Raw genomic sequence first — 17,026 nt, forward strand, 5'->3', positions numbered from 1 at the left:
GTTATAGGTTTATAAAAAATAATAAACGCAAGCCGGCCTGTTTACTTTTATAATACTGCCCACTGCTTGACGTTTTCGATAGAAGCAACTGCGTAGGTGGGGATATCGCGCGCGCATTCATTTGAGAAACACCATAACTCCTGCACTTAAGGGGTTTCTCTAATGAATAGCAGAAGTCCATATTTATTTGGAACGTTAGTTATATGGAAACAAGCGGGGTTTCTCTGTGAATCGATGCGTCTAGACCCTCAAGTTATAATAATGCTAAAATGTCATTTTCGCCAAAATATGGACTTACGGGGTTTCTCAAATGACCGATTCAATTACATCTCGCTCGGTCGTTCATATCTTTATCTGTAATAATATATTTAGTTTCTGTAGCTTTCCCGTTAAGTTTTTTAAAAGTGCTCAAAAACCAACTAATATTTTCTTTACTTTCCGAAACCATTAAGCACATGCCCACTATCTGACTTTGACACTGGCCATCTTCTACTAGCATTAAATAAAGTGGAATACCTATATTTAAGAGTTTGTATGTAGCATCAGTTGCTATAAATTCGGAAAAATATTCAAAAATATTTTTCATATAAGGAGTTTGGGCAAACAGTGCTTGGAAATTTGAATCATCATCTTTTAGAACAGAAACTTTACACTCTAAGATAAAAAGTAAATTTTATAATTTAAATGCAGGTATATTACGTACGTTCCATACCATATTTATCCTGTATTAGCTTAATGCAGCAGGCCAAATTATCCCTCTTCACATTTTTAACTGATGCCAAATTAGACAGGTCTTTCAGTAAAATTACTTTTCCAGTTTTTTCTGTCATTTTTTCTTTAACAAGTTTTTTATTTGCCTTTAGTACTAATAACTCTTTTGTAATATTTTTCATCTCTTCAGGCATTTGTCTGTGAACTGGGTAGTGGGCATAATATTCCTGTAAATATTATTGCTATGTTAAATATTTATCAATATTATTATAATTATTATTATTATAATTTGTTTTATTAATATCGTTAGTAGAAAAAAATAAAAAGTTTGATTACATTTTTTACCTTTGAAATTGTATGATTGTGTTCATTGTTCATGGCTATTACTTACTAAACTTTTTCCATTTTTGGAAGCCCTAAATCTGATAAATGCATTAATAATAATGTTCTACAACATAGATCATTATTATTAATGGATTCTATTCATTGCAATTACAAAAAATATTATGAAGTATGGGGATAAATACTAAATATACATAGGTACTTACGACGATTCACGTATGCCCTTGCTAAAAGAAACAAAACCTCTACCTCCATGTACACAAGCATATTTTAGTTCGTAATAAATAAGTTTATCACTTAAAAAACTCTTAACTTTACTTGACTAAATTGTCCTGGCATGCCGTTTCCATAAAATGATATAATTTCTTTTTGAATACTCATCAATTGCCTTCTGAAATAATATAGCTACTACCTATAGCATGTATACATATATTGAAAGAATTATGCAGATTAGGTACCAACCTACCTATTTTTTCGCTAATCGTGGAGTAAAAACAATAAAAGAAGTCGCTTCCTTCTCGAAATTTTTTTTCTAAGGTATAACCACATGAAACCTTTACAGGATTATTAGTTAGGTCCCTGTGCATGTAAAATAACTAGTTACGACATCTTTTGAGGGGTTAAACCTTTTTTTATCCCGAAAAATGTCAATAAATTGACAAAATGTTATAATTATGTTTTTTTACACATACCACGCGATAACTTCGAAACTAATAAACATATACACATGAGGTTTTTTTAAATCAATTAGAGATATATAGGCGGTCATAATAGTGCTAATTCAAGTCCCCTGATTAGCGTATTTTTTCTTGGAGAATGGAGTAAACCCGAAATTTTACTTTTATTGCTGCATGATTTTCGGTAAGCGAGAGACTTTTTTGTTTCCAGGAATTTTACCATAGTATCTGCGTATGAATTAAAGAAGAGATACTAGAAAAGTTTTTAAAATAAAAACCAACCGTCTGTGACACACAGTTTTCAAGATATCGGCATTTAAAATCGTAATTATTCGCGCGGCCGTGTAGGCGGTGCCCGTGTATTGCACTTTTTGGCCGTTACGTATGCGTTGCTAATATAAGTCGGTTACGTGGAATACTGTTGTTTTGCGTGTAATATGATTTTTCTGTTGGTTCATGCGTTCAGTTCATTACGCGCCTCAAGTTCTTTAAATTGTGTTTAATTTATTTAATATTTAAATAATTGTACATTGTTTGATTATGGAGTGTTTAATTTGTGGAGAAACTGTAAGCCACAGTGACAAACTGGTAGTTCAAAATCCTACAATCCAGGGCTTAAAAACATTAATAAGTGCTGCAGAAAAAAGACAAGACAATTGTGCAAAGAATATATTGGGCCAAAAGGATGATATTTTAGCAAAGAAAAAACTAGTTAAATATCATCTACGTTTTAGAAAATCTTACACTAGCCTACAAAATCTTGAGCATGCGTCCCAAATTGTCAAAAATGAAGGCAACGAAGCTTGTTCATCTCAAAGCAGAATCCACAACAGAGGCTTCGATATTCGAAAAATGTGCCTGATATGTAATAAAACCGAAAAAAGGGCAAAAATCAGCAACTGATAGCTATACAGACAGGTATTTTTTTGCACTTTAACTTATTCTTTTCTTTAATATAAATCTATTATTGTTTTGAAAATTCTGCGCAAGGCGGGTGTATGCCTGAAATATTAATGGTTAAGTTCCTCACATTTTTTTAGTCACGATTTATTATGCTACTGCAACAAGACTGCTTATTGTTATATTATACGCTGCGGGGGTATTTATTTTGGTTAACTTTTCTTACAGGTACAGGAAAGTCCACCTATACTATTAGCTGCTGCTGCAAAAAAGGAATGATATCAACATGATTTCTAAGCTTTCTGGTTATGATGATCTATTTGCATACGATGCAAAATACCACAAGGTGTGTTATTGTGGCTATAATGCAGATAGAAATATTAGGGCTTCTCAAAACAAAGACAAGGTCTCTGGTGGATTGTCCAACATAAATAATGAATCTGCTAGCTCGGAAACGAGTGGTTCTGAAGAAAATTATTCTGCGAGGCCAATAGAAACTGATACCGGTAATATAGAAAACGAAATATTAATTTTTCATAAAGCAGCCAGTATTTTAAAAAAATACATGCATGACCTTAAATTTTCACACAACTATTTTACCAGTCCAGATGATATAAATCAAGCCGAATTTCAGAAACAAGTTCCCAATATGCTTCTAAAATTTGTATGATGGTTGATAAACGATGATTTTTACAATACTCCAGATGATGTCGAAATTGATATGGTTGGAAAAATATCAAGACCAATATCAGCAATACAAGATCCAAACCCCAATGAAGTAAGAAAAGCATTGTCAATTCGGTGTTCCGACAAAAATTGCAATAATAATAGGTGCACGTGTTTAGCTCAAGGATTAAAATGTTGTGACGTGTGCAATATGTAGTAACAGACCACAAGATGAAGAACTAAGCTCGTCCGATTCAGAGTCTGAAGAAACCTAAATCTTTTCAATTTATGTTCTTTTTTTATTTCTGCAATTCCTGTTTTAACTTAATATTAAAACTATATAAGTGTAATTCCAGTGCAGTCTGCGTTTCTAATAAAAAAAATCATCGAATCGCCAAATTAGTCAAGAGTTACCCAAACGGGCCTTCAAAACACATCGAGAGCGCGGTACCGTGCGACATTTTGTGGGCATCTCCAAGTAAGTATATTGTGCATCGCCGCGCGTCCCTGTGTTAATATTTTAAGTGACGATAGCTCTAAAAGTATTTGTCACAGATGGTTGGTTCTTACTTTAAAAACTTTTTCAATATCTCTTATTTAATTTATATGCAGATACTATGGTAAAATTCCTTAAAACAAAAAAGTTTCCCACTTACCGAAAATCATGCAGCAATAAAAGTAAAATTTTGAGTTTACTCTATTCTTAAAAAATAAGCTCACCAGGGGACACGAATTAGTACTGTTAGAACCGCCTGTATGTCTCCAATCGATTAAAAAAAATCTCATGTTTATAAGCTAATTAGTTTCGAAGTTATCGCGTGGTATGTGTAAAAAAACATAAATATAACATATTGACATTTTTCGGGATAAAAAAATTCTGACCCCACAAAATATGTCGTAATTGTCGTAAATTTCTTATGCACAGGGGCCCAATCAATGATCCTGTATAGGTTTCATGTGGTTATACCTTTAAAAAAAAATTTTTAACATTTTCCCACCGTTTTTACTCCACTATAATATCTGTTATAAAAACAGTAGTAAACTAATATTTAATCTCAACCACAAGTACCGCAAAATTCACAGAAAATAAACAAATAATAAAAGAAAACAAGAACCTTACCTCATTTTTTTCGCGGCTAGATTTATTCAGCCGGTAAACGTGTCATTTGTGATGTAACAGATGACGTCATATCTATTTTTCCGGCTGAATATCGCCAGCCGTTAACGGTTGACTAGCCACAGCGTTATTTTTTTAATAGCTTTCGGTAAATAATTTGGATGGAAAATCTCTAGTTTTTTTAGCCTCTGGCGGATGATCTTTACTTTTTTATTCCTCATATTATATTATCATTTACTTGCGCGTCCCTCTCCCCCAAATAAAAATTCCATGAACCGCCACCGCCAGGATATAAAGCCTAATGATCGTTTTTAATTTAAAAGGTAATCATAAAATGCAGGCTAGAGTAAAAGTTGTTTAAAAAAATGTAAAATCATGCCATAATCTCAGAGGAATCATCAGCAATTCGGGAATAGAAGTATATTTTATACCCAAAGTACTGTTTTATAAGACAAAAATATAAATGTGGATTTTTTCAGGGTCTAAGGATCGCCCCACCGGAAGCTCCGGTAACAGGTTACATGTTCGGTAAAGGTATTTACTTTGCCGACATGGTGTCAAAATCGGCAAATTATTGTTGCACCAATATGAACAGTCCCACTGGTCTTCTATTGCTTTGTGAAGTCGCTCTTGGAAATGTAAGTTATTTATAAGAGTACAACACAATATTAATATAAGTTTGTTTTTCACATTATACAGTATTATTTTACCGAATAGATTTAATTATTTACTGGTCGCTGGTTCGATCGCAATTGTTTGGTTGTTTAAAAGTATCACATTTTTTTATTCGTTTTTGGAATATTCACTTATCAGTGCCTCAAAGTCCAAACAAACGAGCCAGAAACAGGATGACCTTAAAGACATTTTTTGATAAAATTTTTTAGGGTTTTTTACACACAATATATAAACCAAAACAACATCTTTTCCTAGATGCTTGAGTGCCACCAAGCCAAGTACATCGAAAAATTGCCAAAAGGGCACCACAGCGTCAAAGGTATTGGTAAAACCCACCCAGATCCATCCGTCGTAAAGAAACTTGGGGATGCAGAAGTGCCATTAGGTCAAGGAGTTCCTGCGCCTGGTACTACGGGAAGCTCTCTTCTATATAACGAGTACATCGTATACGATGTCGCCCAAGTCCAGATGAAATACTTACTTAAAGTCAATTTCAAATATAAGTATTAAGTTACCAGTTGATGCAGCAGTTTATTAAGCATCACTTTTATAATTTAATCGGTAATTTTTTGTAAGAATTTATAGGTAGTTTTGCAAATGGAAGGCAAGTTTTTGTATTAGGAGCGATAAATTTATTAAAATAGGCGATCTGTAGTCCACTGTACAAATATTACCTGTTTTACTTATCTCTTTATGTACATAACTTTCTCAACAAATATACTAAACTATCCAGTAACCAGAAGACAAACAATATCATGGAAAAGTAAATAATAAATTGCTATTATTCTACTCAAAGTGGCTGTTGAAGAAAATTGAAAAAAAAAAGTATTAAATCTTCGGGGGTATCTAAATGGGAACATAGTTAAAATACGGTTATAACAACCTAGGGCTGGGGATGGGGAGTAAACCTTAAAAAACATTTTTTCGTACTCAAAGAAATGATCCATGTTTTCTTAGAGACTGACTTCAATTAAATTGTATTAAATCATGCTACAAGTCACAAATATATTGTAATAAAAAGTAAAAAGATTGCAGGTGTTTCGCCCGTGCTAGGCATTATCAGATCTACTGTAAGAAAGAAACAAAAATAATAACCTTTACGAATACTTATTAATATGTGTTAATTAATATTAATAACTTATTAAATGATTATGCGGATTGCTGTTACTTTTCAAATACCGCTTTAGATTAGGGATTCCTTTAAGACTCCTCTCACATATTGGAAGTATTTCCTCAAATAGCTCTTAGTCATCTTCATCAGTATCAAGTTGTTCAGTCTGGTCAATCTGTGAAATAATTTCCTCAAGGCAAATAATCATCGAACTCAAAAATGAGGCCAGGCAGGTTTACAGCTATTGTTTATTGTTGTTTATACCCATTTTAATAGCATCTAGAGGATTTATTGCTAAAGTTGTTTTATTTTTGATATATTTACGTAGCTGAAACACCTGTAGGTTGAAGCAAAATCTATATTGTTATTTATTTTGTTGTGTATTACGTCACTATTTCAGTAACTATCAAGTACGGTCATTTATTTAAAAGAAAGAAAAATTTACTTATTCACGCACTTTAAAGAAATATATACTTAAATCTTAAATATATAATTAAGGTATCATTGAAAATTTAAGTTCGAATTTATTCTAAATACTTCGATAAGTCTATTTTCTTCTTCTTTTCAATAGTTGAGCGGATGAGATAGTATTTTCTAAATTATTTACTTAAATCGCGACGTAATACTCGTCAAAATAAGTAACTATCTTATAGGTTTATTTAAACTTACCACTAGCTAAAGGTTTACGTTTTTCAGTCCCACTCATCCTCGCGTATACAAGGACGGTTATTCGTTCCTCCTACACATTTATCACTCTTAAAACTCAAAAGCTGGAAAAGTTTATAAAAAAAACTCTCTTAGTCATATTTCACAAGTGGAACTAAAAATGATTTAATGCAGTCTATTGCTGATTCTAAACATACACTGGCAGCTTCTCTGCAGATTTTCAAAAAACTTATATCGTGTAATTTTTTAAAATCTATGCAAACCAACCGGAGTCACAAGAAAATTCATGGATATTAAACAGTTTTGCAAACTATTCAGGTGTGGCTTAAAGAATGTGTCGAATTATACTACTATTGTGATTGATACTTCATCGAAGCTTTTTTTGACAGCAGGTTTGCGTATTTTTTTCTTAGCTTCGAAACTAAGCGTGCTTCTAAAATGTTTTTGTTTTTCATTTTAGTTGACATTGTTGTCTTTTTTAAATACCCTCGCTTATGGAATTTATTATAACTAAGCAAATTGCTTTTTTTTTCAGACAGCAATTTAAATGAACATAACACACCTACAACCTTAGAATATTGAATCAGAAAAACTAAAACACTTGCGGCATTATTGGAACGTTCACTTTTCACTCGATTTTCACAAAAAAAAACACCATAAATTTTTGTCAGCCGGAGTCAAAGATTGCCTTTTACTTTCAGTATTTGCCGATATGCTGCAGCACCATTTTTGGTTATGCAGCCATAGAAAAATAATAAAAAATAGGAGAGAGGTTTGTAGGTAGGAACGCGTTTTTAAACGATAAAATCAAAACGACTACATCTTTTCTAAATCCATTACTAGGGGAGACCGGGGTTGGTTGTTACAATTTGAAGAAAAATACTTGTAATTTTATTTTATTGAAACTTTATGAACATCTTATAATAGTTTTATTTAGCTTATACTTTTCTGTAACTAACAAATAATGCAAAATAAATATATATCAAACACAAAATAAACTGTCAATGGTTATAACAAGTAATGACAAATGTAGCAACCATGGTTGTTATATCCTTCGAGTTGGTTGTTACACCATTAAGCATCGTCATCTGAGTCACAGTTGATACATACAAAAAACAAATCGGCATCTACACAGAGACTATGAGCCCATTGTACCAGTCTTTTGGTACATCTGATCCATTCTTCAGCCGACTTTGATTTTGAATAAAGTCCAAAGCAAACCAAGCAAAAGGGGTCATCTTCATCGCCACTCGATTCGCCTTCAGCAGGTTTTTTACACTTTTTTATTTGTTTTCCTTTTGTGTTTCCTGTAAGATTCTTCTTAACTCTGATAATTTTTAACTCTTGTTTCTTTTTTCTGGAATTTCGTTTTTCTTGTTCCAATTCGAGTTCTGTTTTGTTCGAAGTATCGGTTAGGATAGCGGCTTTGCGCCGTTTACGACCTCTGAAATTAGTTTTACGAATTCCAGCTTTTGGAAATGGACGTATATCTGAAGGGCTAAAATCGAGCGTATTACTTTTGGTATCCTGTGGACAATCAGGCCTCGGCGATATATCACGTGAATAACCAGGCTTCGGCGATATATCATGTGAAGAACCAGGCTTCGGCGACTCAACTCTAGTTGGTATTTGGAGAATGTTAGGTTTGGAATTAGGGGCAAAAGGACGGCGGTATATTTGAAGTAGTAGGGGATTTTGAAACGGCAACAACTTCAAATTCCTTAGGGTCAGGCGTTTCTAAGCCATCTCTGGAGGTTTCAATATTATTTATTGGCTTCTCTGTAACAGTTTCTTCATTTCCGGGAGGATTATTATCATTTTCTTGGATAATGACAGAATCAGGGCGATCAGTTACAGAACTAGAGAGGAATTCATCATCATTAAAGATGTGCCTATTCAATGGATATATTCCTGCAACTCGAAAACCTGACTGAATATTCTTTGGTGTCGCTGCTAATGGTAGAGCATCACGCACATAGATTGACATGGTTTTGCCGGGATTGTTTCTTAACCAGGAGTCGCACAAACTATTAACATATTTCTTCAGTGGGCCATAGACGGACCTGTCTAAGGGCTGAAGTTTATGGGAACAGTGTGGAGGTAGAGATAAAATTATAACACCATTTTGCCTACAAATATCTATTTCTCTAATTGAAAGATGTGAGTCGTGATTGTCTAGGATTAACAAAACTGGTCGTTCTTGTGAACACCTTGTATGCTTTATGAAATGTTCAAGAAAAGTCCTCTTGGATCATCCAGCCTGATTTTTTTGCAGTTCCAATACATCCGCTTGGGCCATTTGCAACAAAATAACTTTTATAATTTTTTCTAGGGAAAACAAATATTGGAGGAACTGTATTTCCACTAGCACTTACAGCCAGGGCTATTGTAACTAAAGCACCTCTTTCGGCAGAAGTCACACTCCCCACTTGTTTTACACCCTTATTCGCTATTATTCTGTCTGGTTTTTGGACCGTAGTAATCCCCGTCTCATCTCCGTTGTAAATATCTTGGCATTCAAATTTGTACCTATCCTTGACTTCCTTCAATAGATCAAAAAATCTTTGAAAGATTGAAGCTCGTTGCTCTGCTCAGACTGGTTGCTTCGGGAGTCCGCAAAGATAGCTTTGGATGATGCTTAAGAAATCCAGATAACCAGTCTCCTGAGGCCATTGAGTTTTCATGCCAAGCTTGACGAACTTCAACGTTGTTCTTAATAGCCAATTCAAATCCCAATCTTCGAACTTCTTTGGTTGACAGACCAAAATACATTTTAGAACACTCTATTAAGTAGCTAGCACTCTAGCTCAGCTTCCATCGCATCAGATAAAATTTGACGGTTCCTTGTATAGCCAACCGTAGGATCCGGATCATTTAGCTCTATAAATTAAAAAAAATCTCATCCTGACGGTGTGTAAACAAACTGTACAAGTAAACTTACCTTTATTTTTAATTTTTCTGCAATATCTCTGCAGGGTCATGAAATTGACACCATATTGTTCAGCAACCGTCCTAAGAGATCTTTTATTTTCCAATACTTCTTTCGCAGCACTACGAAAGGTGTCTAGTGCTATACGTCCCCTTTCGGTTTTTCTTTTGAAGTTTTTCATATTATCGCCTATCAAACAAGATAAAAACGTCAAAGAATTGTAGTTGAAACAAATTCGGGGTTGGTTGTTATAATGTAGCAAATTACCCCGTTGAAGATGTAACAACCAACCCGGTTCGTATATTTTAGCAAACGAAGCATCTCAAACCTAACCTTATTATTAATCAGAAGAAATGACCGGAAATATTAATATTAATGTCCGGTCAACTAATAATTGCTTTTAAGGTTAGAAAATACATACACTGCATTTATCGAATAAATATGAGCAATGGAACAGCAGAACTCAAACACTGGTCGGTTTACCGGCGCACAACGAATTGACAATTGATGACAAGTGTAACAACCAGCCCCTGTAACAACCAACCCCGGTCTCCCTTATTGTTTGAAAGCTAGATATACTTTATAGTGTCATGAAATTGATTTATGTACACAGGTAAATTAAATTTTTTAAAGAGATTCGATAGTTACAAAATAGCCTTTTTTCGAAAAGGGTTGGTAGGTTAGAATAGTAAAGAAGCTTCGTTCTAATTTTAAGAAAATGAGGTGTTTGTTTTAAACAAAAAACTATTATTATTCAGTGTTTATTATTTTTCCAATATTAGAAAATCAGTAAAAAATCAATTTTCTGACATATCTTCTTCTTCATGAACAGATGCACAGTTCTCCAGGTAAAAGAGTCAATCAGAATTTCAAATGAACAGCGGTTGACATTCGCAGCATTTAATTGATTTCTTAGATGTTAATTTTTGCGAAAAATTGGTTACATAAATAATACAAAAGTCACTCTGAACGCTTCCGTTTTTTTTTTGCAGATTTCGGTGGTGTTTTTTTTATTTTGTAGATGCTTTGTTGGCTTTTTATCTTTCAAAGCTTCGATTATCTGAACTGCATTGTTCATCAGTTTAGGATCACGATTACATTTTTTTGGTGGTGATCGTGGCTGCAACAGTTTAATTTCATCTCACATCGAAGACGAGCTGGATCTTTGAGATGATGTCGATGGTCCACTGGTGGTAACAAATTGTCATTTGCATCGACATCTTTTTTATGTTTATGCAGTATCCCTTATGCTCCCGAGTCTACTTTTTTTAGAATTTTGAGACAAAACTTTACGCCAATGACCTTATTATGACCTTACTAGAGATACTAATTTTTTTCAGAAAAAAAATCACATTTGATAAGATTTTAGGGACTTTCACGATTGTGTTGGATAGGAGTCAAAATCATACTGGCACAAATGTGAAAAAAACGAAAAATATATTGAAAATGTTTATTTCTACGAAAATGCATTACTTAACATGAAATGTTTTGAAGCAATTTTGGTTTTTTTGTAAATATAAGTAAACATTACACTTAATACATTTGATTCTTGATCTACTTTGACAGGATTCCAGGCGACAAGTGTTGGGTTTGATCCTCATGTACTGGCCAATGATCAAACCCATCGAATCTTTTATCTTCACAAGGTAGAGGTGTATATCTTACCTTCTTGGCAGAAGGTTCTTCATTTTCATCCGTTTGAGCCTGTTCCATTTCGATATTCCATCCAGCTATTCACAATAGCTATGTCAAATAAGTGTAGAATGGTTTTAAATGTCCATTTTCGGGTTTTAAAGTATGTTCGATAAGCCTCAGTCATTTGATCACAAATATCAACTCCGCCCATCTTTTCATTATAAACTTTAATTACATTTGAACAGGATACTTCTATATGTTTTTTTTGTGTTTTTATCCCATCTCTGAACAGTTTTTACTGGTTCTATTCCAAAAGCCGTAGATTGCCATGATGACTGATTTGTTATCTTTTCATTTTGTCAAACACACTTCTGCGTCGCCTCTTTTCATAGTAGCATCTTTTTGAAATACACATCCTTTTACTCTGTTTGTCATTATGGTTCCCGTTCCTTCCATTTTTAATTTTTCAAATAATGGTATTGTGGAAAAATATCGGTCAAAAAAAAAAAAGCTTTCAGGTGGCAAGGTTTCTATTAAACAAAGAATAACTGATGGCCCTAAACCAAGTTGTTTATCTGGCAATGGCGTCATAAGGAACCCTGGTATATTTCGAAGTCCAATATTGTACCACAAGACGTTGTAATGACAAAATTCTTAAGTCCAACCGGCCTTGGTTTATTTTTGACAAATTGACGTATAGGACATCGTGCTAAAAAGGGTATCATTTGCTCATCAATTGAAAAACAACCATTCTCTGGCCTGTGAATTTCAAGACATCTTTGTCGAACTCGGTCTATCATTGGTTGAACTTTCGAGAGATGATTCTTCTTTTTGATATCATCCGATACTGATAGATTATCGACTACGTGAAAATTCGTTCGAAGTTTATAAAACCTGTCACGCGCCACAACATTAGCTATGAGAGGTAATCGATATTTGATACTCCAGTAAAGGTGGATTCTAGGAAACTTAAAACATCCCATAATTGCATACATACCAAAAAATTGCCTAATTTCTTCATCAGTCAATTTTGGAGTGATTTCCCTACCATGTTGTTGCAAGTAATACTGAGAAGTTAACGCTGTCCCCATCATTGAAATATCTACTAAAATAACCCCATGGACTCAAAACTGGCTCAGGTTCATGGTTATCAAACATAGTAGGGATTTCTTTGCCTTCAAATGGCTGCTTTACCCATGTTGGAGCAGAAGACTTTTTTTGGCTGGTACTAGGTCTAGGCCCGTCCTCGTCACTGCTGCTGCTGCTGTCGCTGCTGCTTTCGGACTCTTCATCTTCCGATAAAACGCGTTCGGGTGGAGCAAAAAATTCATCATCATTATCGCTTTCCACCTCGAAATGGGACTCAAGGTCATCAAGGAGTTCATACACGTCATCTGGATTGGCTGCGAGCCTCTCCAAGTTCAATAATCTTTTGGATCCTAGAAAAAACATAACTATTAAAAAACAATACCGAATTTTTTTTGTATTGGTTGGCTCCCAGCCGTTACAATTGTGATACAGCGATATAGTACGCACTTCTAAAAATGGCCACAGAATATTTTTGAGCTTATTAGGGAAAACAATGCATTACTTAAATAATTTGACATTAAAAACACGGTTTAAATTAATTTTAGTTAAAACTTACCGTTATTCGCCATCACAAGTCACATTCATGCTCCTCTGCAGAAGTCAAAATGGGTACTGAATCCAGCCCGTGCGTTAAAAGCATAAAGAGGTGTCTTGCACAATCGTGTCGTATCGTTTTGGACAGTTAAAATATCATTTTGATGTTTATATCCCATGTTAATAAGACTCGCACAATTGTGACATGCTGGAGCGTAAGAGTAAACGAGATATGCCCTCAAAAACAGACATGAACAATAGAATGTACAGAGTAGACAGATGTTCCAATCTACAGATTACCAACCACTTGCAAGTCAAATAAAAAAAAAATAATATCGAAATATTTTAATAATTCACTAGAGCTTTAACTTTTTGAAAGTAAAATACTATAATTTCAGGGTTTTTTAACGCCATATAAAAGCAGTAAAAAATTATTAGCTGACAGCATAAAATGTTTGCAAAATTTCAGTGTTAACGTAAGTGCGTGTATGCAATAAACGTGGTTGTTAAAAGTGAGTTTTACTGTAGTAAAGATTTTTTAACCGAGGTCCGGATAATTGGGTATCCACTATAAATTAATTGCTTTGAATACAAAAACCAGCCTTACCTTTCTGAAAAGTTTTTACTTTACTTAGTGATTTTAAGGCTTCGTTGCATATTTGTTGATAATCTCGCATAGATCTGTGACATTTGTTAAACATCATACTAGGACCGGAAAATTGTTTTATTTATGTGATAACGCCACGTACCCTACTTATATATTAATGTTTTTTTTAAGTTGTTTTTTATGTAAGTCTTATGTTTAAAATGTTGTTCCATTTGTTATATAAACCTAAATGCTGAGGTCAGGTAAGTTCCCTCATTGTTTCAATGCGTTTACTTTTTTGATGTTATACATATAATAGGTATATTATCCGTAAATAAATACGCTTCAATTAAAAAAAAAAACGACTCTTGCTTTAAATAAATTTATTATCCCTACGACATTTTTTAAACTGGAATAATCCGATACAAATTATAATCATAAATAATTAATCTCTCAAATCACGGCCTTTTCTTTGTATATACAAAACATTTTTTGGTATAATGTAAATCAACCAGACATTTTATCATTATTATAAATTAAGTAAAAAAAAACATACGTTAACTGTAAAAACTCTATAAATACAAAAAAAATACTAAAACGTGGTAATAATACTAGTTCAAACTTTAAACCATCAATAGGTAAACTTTTGGCAGCAAAAGCTATTCTTAGATCTAAAAATAAATCCTTTGGAATTTTTTAAATGCAACAAAGTAAAAGCTCAGATGTCCTTGGAGCCCCTATTTAGCAGGGTCGAATCTACTGCGGGGTTATCAGATTCATTTGCTTCTTTCGAAATATCTATTACTTGTACAGTCTTTAGGGGTGTTTTTTGCTTTCTGTAAAAACGATTACATTATTTGAACACTTACTTTTACTTAAGTATTATAAAACTTACCTTCCAAAAGCTTCTCCCTCAGCTATAGTTTCCGGCAGTTTCCTGTTTAGCGTTTCAGGCAGTATTAGTGATAGAATACCACCAGTGAAGGCCAATGAGCCGAAAACTAGCAACGGGATGGGTTTCCAATAGTGAGCCTAAAATATTACGTTTTATTTTATAGTTTTTAGGCAGCGTTATTACCCAGGGATCTGATAAAACTTGTCCAGTTGGTCGTTAATTTGTTAACGAGTTCAAGATCCCAGAGTATTAAAAGTGGGATATGGAACTAAACACTTGTCAGTTTTGGCATTAAAGTCCTAAGAATGATCCAATAACGATCGAAATGTTGACAAAATATTGGTTCTCAGTAAAATTAAATATAAAAGTGGAGCAGACTGTCCATATGGATTTTGTCCTTTTTTTCAAATTTTCAACCAAAGATGGCGTTGCAAACTATATACACTTTGCTACAGTATTATGCCACAAAAGAGGATTCCAAATGCACTTTGTCCCATGCGAATTAAATAATGAAAATACCTTGGACCTTCTATATGGTATATGTCCATTACCAGTAGGCAAACTAACAGAAGTTTATCCTTGCACCGTGGACTTATTGCCATTTGTTTGTCGTTACACTTGTTGCGATTAGAAGTGTTTATTTTGAGTACTTTCAAGTTCTTTGTTTTTTACGGAATAAATTTAAAATAATGGATTGCCCTGTGACAGGGGATCATATAGTTGGTGATACGGATCGTGGTAGTAGAAAAAGGAAATAAAGTCTTAGTCTAAAGAGCGTAAAAGTAATGTCAGGTAAGTTTTAATAATTTTAAGGTTATGTTTGTATTATGCTATTGTTTAAGTACCTAATATTACCTATCCTATAAGTTTTTATGTTGCTATCGTTAATATTTTAATATTAGATTTTTTTTAAAGGCATTCAGATCATTATCCTAATTTGGAACATCTTGTTGATTTTTCCTGTACACATCCTAAACGTAAGGATTTTTTTTGCCATATCCCAAGGCGACATAAGAACAATCAAAAATATGTATTTCAAAACGACAAAAAAAATTTCCAGGATAATAAATTGGGACATTTTATGGATGTTGGAAAACCAGATAGAAGTCGTAACCGAAAAGCAGGAGGACTTTAGGTATCTCCGAATTTTAACATTTTTGAATATGAAATAGTAAGGTAATCTTCTTTGGACTATTTTAAGCAAAAAAAATTGGAGGATGAATAACATTGTCTTTAATAAAATAATAAAAATAAAAAAAATCATGACAATGTGTACCTATGTACTATATAAACTCGTTGTCGAACATTCACCGCAAGCGCTTTATGGCTTAATGGTATTGGGAGTGAACTATGAGCCGGTCGGTCTGGGTTCAGATTTCAACTGCGCCAGTTTTACTTTTTTTATTTTTTTTGCGACTAAGAATTTTGTAGTTTTGGAAAAATTATTTAATTTAAATGAAATTATACATAAAATATGACCAAAAAGACGAAATTGTTTATATAACATAAAAAAAAAGATTTTACCTTTTCTTGTAATTAAGTTCCTTTATTTTCGTGTAAAAAAACATACCGAAGACACCCATAATGTATTATTTATTGTTTTGGTACTTTTTAGATTTCGATCCTAATTAAAAATAATATGAAATATGCCTATATTTAAAATTAAGTCTAAAGAATATTTATTTTTCATATAAATAACAAAAACAAAATTCCCTTCCACCTTCCTTCATTATTCTTTTTTATTGACGTTTGACATAACGTCATAACGCCACGAGGTGGCAGCGTTGCCATACATGTTCTTTGATTAAATAATTTTTTATTTCTTCTATATGAATGTTTTTAGTGTTTTGGGCTCGGTTTAATTGCATTGGGTTGATTTTGGATTGCGTAAGCCCCCCGTGTGCCTCGGTGTTGGGTTGGGCTGGGATGGGATGGGATGGGATGGGATGGGATGGGTTGGGTTGGGTTGGGTTGGATTGGGTTGGGTTGGGTTGGATTGGGTTGGGTTGGGATAAATTGTTTAAAGCTAGGATGTTGAGCACATGGGGGGGCGTAAGCCCCCCATGTGCTCGACATTTACGAGCCCTCTCTATATTTTTTCATATGAATAGAATCTCAAAATGCTAGAAAATATGGAAGCTACGAACCTTTGCATAAGGGAATGAATTTTTTGCTTGTGTACAAATGTGTGTAAAAGTAAAACCCATTCACTATTATAGTGTAAAAACACTGCTAGCATTTTGGAAAATAGATTTAGATGTCTTTCATATTTTCTCTTATATAAGATATGCTTTTTAGATGTGCTTGTTGCTTATTACATATATACACAATTTGGCAATTGCAAGATCATATGTCAAAAGTTTGACAATGTAATTATCAATAGCAACGAGTTTCGATCATCAAATAGAGTAGAGTAGACCTCATTTTTGACATAATTTAATATTATTTTTTAGCGTCCTATGTGAATGATCCGCAAATTTTTTTCTCTTAATC

At 33.5% G+C, this 17,026-nt stretch overlaps 2 protein-coding genes across 6 annotated transcripts in view; one reads left to right on the forward strand and one right to left on the reverse strand.

Annotated features, from left to right (window-relative positions):
- The window catches only part of LOC126746332 (poly [ADP-ribose] polymerase), a 56,608-nt gene extending 42,608 nt beyond the window's left edge, over positions 1-14,000 (forward strand). The window contains exons 14-15 of the mRNA XM_050454578.1: positions 4,893-5,051; positions 5,344-14,000. Coding sequence (XP_050310535.1) covers positions 4,893-5,051; positions 5,344-5,598 — 414 coding nt within the window. The 3' untranslated portion in view covers positions 5,599-14,000. The remainder of the gene's footprint in view (positions 1-4,892; positions 5,052-5,343) is intronic.
- Positions 14,001-14,006: 6 nt separating this feature from the next.
- Positions 14,007-17,026, reverse strand: part of LOC126746647 (organic cation transporter protein-like) — a 32,071-nt gene continuing 29,051 nt past the window's right edge. For 4 of the 5 annotated variants that reach the window (XM_050455231.1, XM_050455011.1, XM_050455163.1 and 1 more), the window contains exons 10-11: positions 14,534-14,670; positions 14,007-14,474 (exon numbers count right to left, since the gene is read on the reverse strand). In XM_050455231.1, the coding sequence (XP_050311188.1) occupies positions 14,357-14,474; positions 14,534-14,670 (255 nt within the window). In that variant the 3' untranslated portion in view covers positions 14,007-14,356. Of the gene's footprint in view, positions 14,475-14,529; positions 14,671-17,026 lie in introns of those variants that run through there. The other variant, XM_050455299.1, reaches the window with a different exon arrangement.

Source organism: Anthonomus grandis, chromosome 1 (genome assembly GCF_022605725.1).
Source record: "Anthonomus grandis grandis chromosome 1, icAntGran1.3, whole genome shotgun sequence".
NCBI classification, from domain to species: Eukaryota; Metazoa; Arthropoda; class Insecta; order Coleoptera; family Curculionidae; genus Anthonomus; species Anthonomus grandis.